The 10640-nt window shown below is 36.5% G+C and overlaps 1 protein-coding gene across 2 annotated transcripts in view; it reads left to right on the top strand.

Moving 5' to 3' along the window:
* Window positions 1-362: 362 nt before the first annotated feature.
* aig1 (androgen-induced 1 (H. sapiens)) overlaps window positions 363-10640 on the top strand; it is a 45454-nt gene continuing 35176 nt past the window's right edge. Inside the window, exon 1 of one of the 2 annotated variants that reach the window (XM_041252511.1) lies at window positions 363-610. In XM_041252511.1, the coding sequence (XP_041108445.1) occupies window positions 470-610 (141 nt within the window). In that variant the 5' untranslated portion in view covers window positions 363-469. The remainder of the gene's footprint in view (window positions 611-10640) is intronic. The other variant, XM_041252510.1, reaches the window with a different exon arrangement.

Genomic DNA, 10640 nt, shown 5'->3' with positions numbered 1-10640 from the left:
TGTCAAGGAAATTATTTGTATACAATGATACATATTGTCAGACATACTTATACAAGCGGGTAGCTGCATGCATTGATTTCAGTAGGTATATTTTTTTTCCAACTATTGAAGAACATCAAAATAAGTCAGTTCGCCGAATGACTGAATTCAAATAAAAACTAAAGTAGCCCCAGTAAAGAACAACAAACGAACAAAAATAAAAACTAATTGATACGAATATTGGTTATTTGCATGCGCTGTTTGTTTAAATGTTTTAAGTTATATAAAAAGGATGCTCTCTAGTCCCGAACAGCAACATTTTTAAAAAATGTGTAGCAACACCCCCCCTCACCCACCCCTCTTTCCTACGCTCCCACTCGTACACCTCCTCCGCCTCTTCATTCTTGCATCGCATCTCCAGGCAGCGACCTCTGCACTGAGTGAGAAACCCAGATAAACAGTATTCAGTCAGGAGGATACACACACAAAAATGGCGCTCATCCCTTCCCAGGTTCTAAGGCTGGCGATCCTGCTATCCTATTTCTCCATCCTCTGCAATTATAAAGCCATTGACATGCCAGCTCACCAAACTTACGGCGGGAGCTGGAAGTTTTTAACATTCATAGACCTGGTAAGTCTCCCTTGTTCTACTGTATTCTATTCTGCACGCAGTCATTCGTGTGCATCACGGTAATTGCTTTTCCATTTGCTCATTTACCCACCTTTATGTTGGGAAAGGCCTGTGGTAGGCGTATCTGGTATCCGAGTCAGTCATGTTTTGACCCTTGCAGTTTAATTCAGTAGTGCGTGTACGTCTACCCACGAAGCACAGAAACCCATCCCATATATAATTGTATATCACTTTTAATTGGAATTTGTGATTTGCCCTCTTCGATATTGTTTTATTTAGGACTAAACATGTTCAAAATGCCTTTGTGATTATAATGACGTGGTTATCCACGTGTGGACATAAATGCATTTCGTAAACGTTTAAAAAATAAAGATGAAATTAAGCCTACTACTTTTGTAACTGGCATTTCAGCTTATGCATCGGAAAAATAACGTGAATTTGACCAATGCCAAACAAAAGAGTTCCCTTCAAGCTAAATAAAAGTAGCATATATATATATATATATATATATATATATATATATATATATATATAGATAGATAGATAGATAGATAGATAGATATATGGGGTAGATTTGCAGGAACACGGCAAGGAATTGTGTTTGGAAAGGCAATATAGTAGTCCTACACAATACAAAACGAGTGTTGTATTTGAACACAGTAAGTTAGTAGAATTTATTTTAAAAGATGCAAATTCTGTCATAGAGTATCTACAGTTAAGTTAAAATATCTAATACAGTATATGTGGACGTACCAGCAAATGACAAATAAACAAATTACACTATTTTATAGGTATTTAATACTATTTACCATATGCATAGGAGTAGAATATTAGACACAAAACATAATTTAGTGAAATGGGTTCTGGTGCACAAAAAAAAAAAAAAAAAACACAATTGACACCTTGCCTATTTGAATAGTTTCCGGTGGTATACTATGATACAGCTGTAAATGATATATACACATGTTGGCATTGCCACTGCCAATTTTGTACCTAATCTGTGGATAAATAGATGATTTCAGTTTACAGTGCCATCAGTACAACTAGCACTAAAATACATATGCACACATTTTTGTAATAAAGACCTGTTATGCCATAGAAAAATAAGAGAATAAGCCAGTGCTTCATAAGCCAATGCTTCTTGGCAGAACATTCTAGAAACATCTAGAACAGGAGTGGCCAACCCATGTTCCTGGAGAGCCTGAATCCTGCATGTTTTGTAGGTAGCTCTAAAATCATCAGTCGCTAAATACCTGGAACAAACAGTAATTCGGACCAATTAAGCCCAATCATTGTGAATTACATCATTAAGAGACTGGGGCAAAACAAATACCATGACACCCTGAGGCTCTCCAGGAGCAGGGTTGGCCACCCCTGATCTAGAACATCATGCATGCCTGCCTGACTTTAAGTAGTTGGATCTCCATCTTGTGTTATGCATTGAATTTGATTCTATTTATTCATCCCCCGAGATATATTGTATTTTTTTTTATATCGCCCACTTCCCTTTGTTTCAGAGTAGAGCAGCCATTCTTCATTTTTTTATAATGTGTTTATATTCACAGTTGTTTCATTCAGAAAAATAAATCACAAACCCTTTCATAATTTATCTGTATTATTACAAACTGTTAAACAAGTCAGTTTTTATTATTATTATTATTATTATTATTATTATTATTATTATTAATAATAATAATAATAATAATAATAATAATAATAATAATAATAATAATAATAATAATAATAATAATAATAATAAATAATTTCTTAAGACACCCTTACACAGGGAGACTTACAGTTGTATACAAAAAAAATACATACCAATAATTACAGTACAATTAAGCGCAAGATACCAAATACAATGACTTCAGTACTAATAAGAGCAAATACAAAACACAGTACAATTTGATATTGGGGCAGTTCAAGAGCAATAACAGTGTTGATAGTTACATCAGGGTTAGATACGAGTGCAGGTGAAATACTAAATACTACAGATTGGGTTCAGTGCAGGATTAAATACAGGAAAATAGGGAGCAGATAACTGCAAGTTAAAATGCATTATAGTCACTTAGTAAATATTCAGTGTTTAATATTCCTATTATATATTTTCTGTTACTGTATTGGTAAACAGGCCCATATTAAAAAATGACACACATTACAGTACAGGTATAGTAATGTTCTCTGATACTTTTTCATATCACCTATCAAAGTGGCTTTTTTAGGCAGGCAACTCGGAGCCTGTAAACTACTATAGCCAAACATGGGTGGGTAATTCACTCAAAGATTGGTCCTGGCAGGTAACCTTCATATGTCAAACTGACTTCTATTCTGCCTCTCCTTTTTCAATAAATCAATCAATCAGTCAATATTTATTTCATGTAGCGCCTTTCATAGTGGACCACCATTACAAAGTGCTTTACAAGATAGTGAGGAACAATGCATAATACATTAAATACAGTGAAATACAGGGAATAGTACATTAAATACAACAGTAAAAACAATGCAAATACATTAAATACAGGCATAATATATTAAATACAAGGCTAGGATGTGAATTCTAAACATTGTGGATACGTGTGTTTTGCAGAATCATACGAATAAGATGGTGTGAAAAACCAGAAATAGCAATTTAGTCAAAAGCTAATAACAGATATCAGGCTTGAAAAGCATTGAAAGCAAGAGAGAACAGGTGGACCTTGAGAGCTGATTTGAAGCGAGCAACTGGGAGCTGCAAGCAATAAAGCTGGGAGAGAGTTCCAGAGAGTCGGGGCCATGAAGCTAAAAGAGCGCTCTCCGAGCGTGGTGCACTTTTGCTTGGGTATAACAAGCAAGCCAGTCGGAGGACCTCAGCTTGCATGCAGAGACATAGTGGGTCAGCAGATTGGAGAGATACTCAGGACCTGTGTGATGAAGGGCCTTGTAGGCAAGCAGGAGAATTTTGAAAGTAATCCTGAACTTTACAGGTAGCCAGTGCAGCTGGGCAAGACGGATCATGTTTTTTTACATCTGGTAAGGAGCCTAGCAGCGGCATTTTGAACTAGCTGCAATCGGTTTATGGCGCGTGACGGATACCACATAGAGAGTTGCAGTAGCCTAGTCGAGAGGATCTGAATTCATGACAGAGTATCTCTGCATCTGGGAGGGAAAAGGTAGGGACAGACCTTTGAGATTTGGGCATCAAGAAGAGGTTACTATCCAGAAGTGCACCAGTTCAGTTTTTTTGCATGTTGTAAATTGTTTATTGTTGCATTCTTATAGTTTTATAATTCAATGTCTTACACATGTGGACAACTACAGTATGTTTTTTTTTTCTAGGCTAATGTATGTACATCATTTGTCATAATTGGATTTTGATTGTGTTTTAATACTTTCACGTGTTAAACCCAGATCTTGCACTGTAGTTTTTAACACTAACAATAGTACAGTTTAAAAGATTCTTTAGCAAGGTTTTAAAAATAAGCCCTTGGAACTTGGTTTCGGGACACTGGGGGTGTGTTAAGTAACTGAGCATCTCAGAACGAGATTTTTTCCGCTCATTTGGATCACTGATGAAACCTGCTCTGAAGCACAGCTGCTCAGAGAGTGCAGAACTGAGCATGTCGTTAAAGGTGTTCTTTCACTGAGCTGCTCACTTGCTTAACACAGGCTAGGTTTCAGGCCACTGCATGGCACACCAGGGGAGATTTGGAGAGACTTGTACCACCATTTCAACCAAGCTTGATACAGCAAAATTGCCTCAAACGAGGTAAAAAGTTGAGCGAAAGGAACTGTATCCGATTACGTGACCTACATCACAGGCACCATGGTACAGTATAGTATCTATTATGTTGTATTTGAAATATTGACATTTCGGGAATTCAAATGAACACACAGATTGTCAGCATAAAAAAGGTGACCAGCAATAATGTTCTTTAATCTAAAAAGAGCAAAAATAAGCAGCCAACCAGATCTGAAATATATATATATATATCTATATATCTAGATATATATATATATAGTAGATATATATATATATATCGATATATATATATATATATATTAATTAATTTTAACAACTGGAAAAATATTTTAATTTTTTTCCGATTAAAAAAAAGGCTATTGACTTGAGACTCCCTTACCCTCTTAAACTCTTGCAGACGAATGGGAATGGGAGAATTTAGCAGCGTTTCAGCTTAACAGAATAGTGGCCTCCTATAATCGTCGCAAAGTCGAATTGTCTTATTAAAGGGAGTCTATGGTAGTACCTGATATGGAAGTCAGTGGGAAGTAGTTCCACTCAGTAATGCATGAACTGCTGTGCTAGTAAAACTCCTTCTGCAAAGCAGATTGCCCTTACTTTGACTCCTAGGTCCGGTTACATGTGCTCTCCATGACAATGCGCAGGAGAGATTAAAGCAGTGTCAAAGTCTGAACAAAACGGCAAAAACCAGCAAGACAACATGCACACACACGCGCACACACACACACACACACACACACACACACACACACACACACACACACACACACACACACACACACACAGTATACTGTATGGTGTCATTTAAATAGAATACTTAAATTGCCATGTTGCTTCCTATGGTTTAAATAATAGCACTTACTGTACATGTTTAAGGACCCATGAACTGTCACCTCTATGTGTTTCCTGTAAAATTGTATCAGCTGTAAAAAATTCCATTTGGAAAAAAAAGGCAATCACTGTTTAATATGTGTTTGCTTCCTTGGCTGTAACAGAGGTAAAGGAAACCAACAATATACACTATATAAGAGACTATTTTGGTCTAGAGTACAGGTCTCAATTTATAGAGTAGAGCTGTGCATTAGAAGAATGGTATCCCATCACCATGGAAACCACAGGGAACTGCTGCAATGACATCGTGTGTGTTTGGTATATATATATATATATATAATATATACTATATATATATATATATATAATATATAGATATATATATATATTATTACGAGAGGAACACCTTGTGATCGGCTCCATATGAAGACTAGCTTTTTAGACTGTTTTACATGTGCCTTTGTGGAAGGATTTCAATAGCTGGTTGTTTTGGTTGAAGCTGATCATTTCAGATGAAAAAATATCTCCTACACTGAATGCATGTACTTACTTTCAAGTGTCAATGGGCTTGGTTCTGGAGGCAATTTCCAGAAAAAAAAAAACATGAAAACCTTTGTTCATACAGACAGTTATTGTACAACTGTCAAAAACGGAATAATAACAACTTACCAGTGTGGTTTGGGCAACATTATCGAAAATGAAACACAATCTTAGCTTTGACTAGCAGTACTGGGATTTGTCAGTAACAACTGGTTGTTAACAATAACCAGTTATCAGCTTTAACTGAAATGAAATTAATTCTTTAGCAACATTTGCCAGTGTGGTTTGGGGATAGTCAACAATAACCGGTGAATGTTGTAAGTGAAACAAAATGATCAGCTTTGACTGGCTGTGTTGGAGATTGTCAACACTTACTGGTTATTGCTGACAATAAAGTTGAATTATCAGTTTTGACTCGCAGCTTTGGTGATTATCTGCAGTAAGCAGACCGTACTGATCAGCCTTAACCTTAACATACATATCTTAAATTCCAATATAAATTTTTATATTTACACATTGAAAAGCCAGTTTTAAAAATGCATGATAAGCCTTGCATAACATCCTCTTTACAGACCCCCACCAGGTTATAGCAAGGATGCAAGATGTACAGGGGGCTTGCCTCCAACCAAATGAATATTTATGTTTGTACTCAAAATGTGCATAGTACATTGTCACACACAACACATCACCTAGGCAGAAATATCGTCCATTTATCTAAATGCTGTTATGTTGTGTAGTGTATAGCGTTCCCTCTTAAGATTGTATTACTGGTTCTTATTCCACTCTAAACCACCAAAATAATGTATGCATTTATTTATTTATTGCCATTATATGTAATATAATGCCTTTTCGGCATATTCATAAACCTGTACCCGCACTTTTGCTCATGTGCCTGAGCAAGCATGTAGGACCAGAGCCGTAACTAGGCATTTTAGCGCCCGAGGCAGGCAATCATATTTCTCGTAGTCCTTGATTGGTACTGTAAAAAAGCATGTATTGAAAATAATCTTAACACAAACATGGATGAAACATTCAGAAAGACATAAGAATCGCATTTCCATCCATTCAGTTAGGAAAAATAATTCTTCTGTTTCCCTGTAGATCCAAAGCAACATAGAATTTAGCAGGAGCTATGCGGTTTTGTATGCTGTTTTTAAACAAAAAATTAAGACGGTAATTACAAATACCTGACTAGATATTGCTGTACAATGTTTGCTGTAGTACATAACTAGGTTGGGGTTTTTTATACATACATGTTTTAACGCATCAATCTAAATGATGAAATAAACTGGTTTATAATGTTGCTTTTAAAAATAGCAAATGGGTGGATCATCTGTTCTCAGTTTGTTTAAATTAATAGACTGGTTCCACATTTACATTTTGTAGTTTAGGGTGGTGAATTTTAAGGGCTGTTTACTTAGTTGCAGGGTTGGCTGATTACAGTAAGTTGATTTAAATTGATTTTTTTTTTTTTTTTTTTTTTTTTTAGAAAAATCATTTATTTAAATCATTTTTTCATTTACTACCTATTCAGTAAAGTTTCTCAAGGAAAGGATATAAAAAGTATGTTTTAAAAACCTTTTATTAGCACAAACATCTGAAGCTCTGTATTCTGATCACAAAAAATCGAGTACAAGCGCGAACGGTGCTCGCCCTCGATTCTGTAGCGCATAAATGGAGCGAAGATGTTAAAAAAAAAAAAAAAAAAAAGGTACTGCGCTGCAATGGTATTCTGAAGACATGTCTTACCACATTAGAGTGCCTGCTCATGATTAACATATTCGCCAAAGCGATTCTGATGGCAGTCCAGATAGAGCGCTGTGTTAAGACCCGCTGAAACCAGATTTATTTAGTGGTGCAATCAAGAACTTTAACAACTGAACACACTATAAAAAGCAAAGTAGTCCTAAGTAACAACTGTGTGTGTTTGGACTGACACAGAAAGAGGAAATCAAAGAAAGAAAAGTAAAAGAATGGCTGGGATGAGTGAGGGGTATTTTTCTCTGGCGAACTCCATCGCTAAATTCTTGTAGTTCACATATAGTAGTTCACATTTAGAGGATGCCACAATGACAAATAATTAGCTTTATTTATGTATTTTAAAAAAAAGTAGCCCACCCTGCTTATTTGTTGTCTATCCTATCATAATGTTTTGGTTTATTACATAGGTGCTTAATATGTGGTATGTAATCTGCATTTACGTTTCAGACTAAATAAACATTTATAGTAGTGCTGGTCCTGAAGTGCAAGTGTGAATAAATAAATGAACAATCCTGCACACTGCAGGGGAAGTGAACAGATATGCCATAACAAAGAACTGGAGACACCATGTTGTTGGTTTATGCAGAATCAGGTTCATGGTTGTTAAGGCTGTTGCTAAGAAAGTGACACATTCACTTTTCTAGTGCAGAGGCACATGATCTCTTCAGACTATGCTAGGGGGCACTGACAGCTGACAAAGCAAAACAATTGAGAACCTTCAAAATTATTGAAGTGGCAATGCATTTCGGTCATTTTTCCGCCCCTCACGGCTTTGCACCCGGAGTGGCTGCCACACTCGCCCTAATTATGGCTCTGGGTAGGACAGATGAACCAATCAAAATGCTGATCTTTGGCAGAGGGTAGCAACCAATGAAATGTTTCTGATTGAACTGGTTGGATTGAAGCCGCTGATTTTCTAAATTCAGAATACATTGACAGGAAGACCTGGTGCATAATCGATGTGAAACTAAAAATTAATTTATGACCAGGAATACGGTAATAAAAATATCAAAATAAATCATGATTATGTTGCAGATGCAGATGTGGCAGGGTAGCACTGTTGTCCAAGATCTGGCAGGAGGGAGACTCGGACAGAATGCTGCAGTGAAAGGGCAGTCTCCAAACATTTATTAACAAAGAAAGCAAAGAAACAAGGCATAGGAGTCAAAATAAAAGGTTCAAACAAAACAGTACTTTCTTTTAAAACACATGTTTCTGATTGTCCAGGCTGAGCCATACCTTCACATTCAAAACTTTTCCAACAAACCAGGGCTTTTCTGTCTTTTACATACCTGTGGCCATTCCCCAATTAGCACTCAATTACCTAACCAGAGAATGGGCACATTCCCCATGTGGTTGTTGGCAGGGGTGGATTTAACCCCACCTCTGCCAAACTTACATTAAAAAGCAATTACACCAGGAATGTGTGCAACACAGCAGAAAGCAACACTTTTAAACGGGATATATCATTTAAATTATCCTTTTTTTTTTTTTACCTGTTTGTTAATGTGTGTTCTGGATGATTCTGCTTTATTCCTCTTTGCTTAAATCAGCATTTGCCATCCTTACTACCAGTACCAATCCTGCAAAAATGTTCTGTTCTGTTACTGTGGGTATCCGCCGAGAGACGATAGAGACACAGAGGCTTTGTAGTTGAAAATGCTGCTCAGGCGTCCATGTTTTATTGAACACAGACAGTTGTGGTGGTGGTGGTGGCTGCCACTGGGGTACCAGCAATGTTATCCCTACTGCAGAAAGAAACACACACATGTACATAACAAATCCCAAAATCCAAAACAAAAGCACAGTCAGAAAAAAACAGCTATAAAACAAAAGGTGACCAAACTCGGGTCGTGCGCTGCTCCCACTAAGAGGGGGGACCCGCTTATGGAACCTTCGACCGGAATAAATTTTGGTGGGTTAAAAAGGGCTGGGAGGTGTAACCACCCAGCACACACTTTATTTTTACAAAATGTAACACATTTTATTTACAATCAAACCGAAACCATATTTTACTTAGAAGCCCAAAGCAAGACATACTGTTTACAGGGGGAGGCCTCAGCCCTGCCACAGAAGCCTGTAAGTGTAGCACAATATATACAATACAATACATATTGCAGGAATACATACAACAAAGCAGAAAGCTAGGGGAAGTAATCTGTTGTGTTTTAAACCCCATAGCCTGTTCAGTAACATTTTAAGTGCATTATAGACACCAGGACTAGAGAACACAGTTTGAAATGAAGTGGAGACAGACTTAGACATTTCGTTACACAGAATGGTAAGGGTATGGAATGGGTTGTCTAGCCATTTTGTTAGTGCTGCATGGTTGGGATTCTTAAAGACCTGACTTGACAAAGTTTTGACATTAACCAGATGCTAGGAACCGGACAAGCACTGATCCACTCCTCTCATTTCTACATTTTCTTATGTTCTTATATTTTAAATAAAAAAAACACACATTGTTTAGCCTGTTGTACAAACATTTTAAATATTGCTCTTAAATGTAATTACCATGTGACAACTCCAAGTTCATCGAAAAGACTGCACTATGTACTGAATGTTAAATTCAGATTTATAGAGCCTTTTCCTTGAACTGAAACTAGAAGATAATACATGAGTCCCAACCTGTAACATGTACGTACAATTGTTACTCTTGGGTTATTGGTCTGAGGGTAGTGTTCTGTTTGACCAAAGAAAGGATTGATTATACTTTAAAAATGTAACAGACAAACAGTACATAAATACATCACTGCACTAAATCCAGGATGTCCTGCCTAAAGAAAATTGAAACAATTTTTGATTTATATTTAACCTCATTACACTTGGTAAAGGTACAGCGCTAGAAATGAACAATGCAGATGTTTAATTTTGAAGTAGCATAAGTAAGTTAGCTTGCTTTAATTCTCATTTTATAACTTGAAAGATTGTGACATTTACAAATTGAAACAAAAAGCAGATACTGGTAATAGAACATTTACTGTATGCAATCTATTTTTTAAAATGATAAGGAACCCGGTAGGCACATGTCATTGCACAGCTAAGCACAAATGTGATGATTCTTGCTAAAAAGGTTGAAATGGTCATTAACTCTTATGCCACATTGTTACGTACTGACCAATAAAAGTATAATTGGCTCATAAGAGGTCAAATAAACAT

Source organism: Polyodon spathula, chromosome 6, assembly GCF_017654505.1.
Source record: "Polyodon spathula isolate WHYD16114869_AA chromosome 6, ASM1765450v1, whole genome shotgun sequence".
Taxonomy (NCBI): domain Eukaryota; kingdom Metazoa; phylum Chordata; class Actinopteri; order Acipenseriformes; family Polyodontidae; genus Polyodon; species Polyodon spathula.
This window is presented reverse-complemented; position numbering and strand designations above follow the sequence as displayed.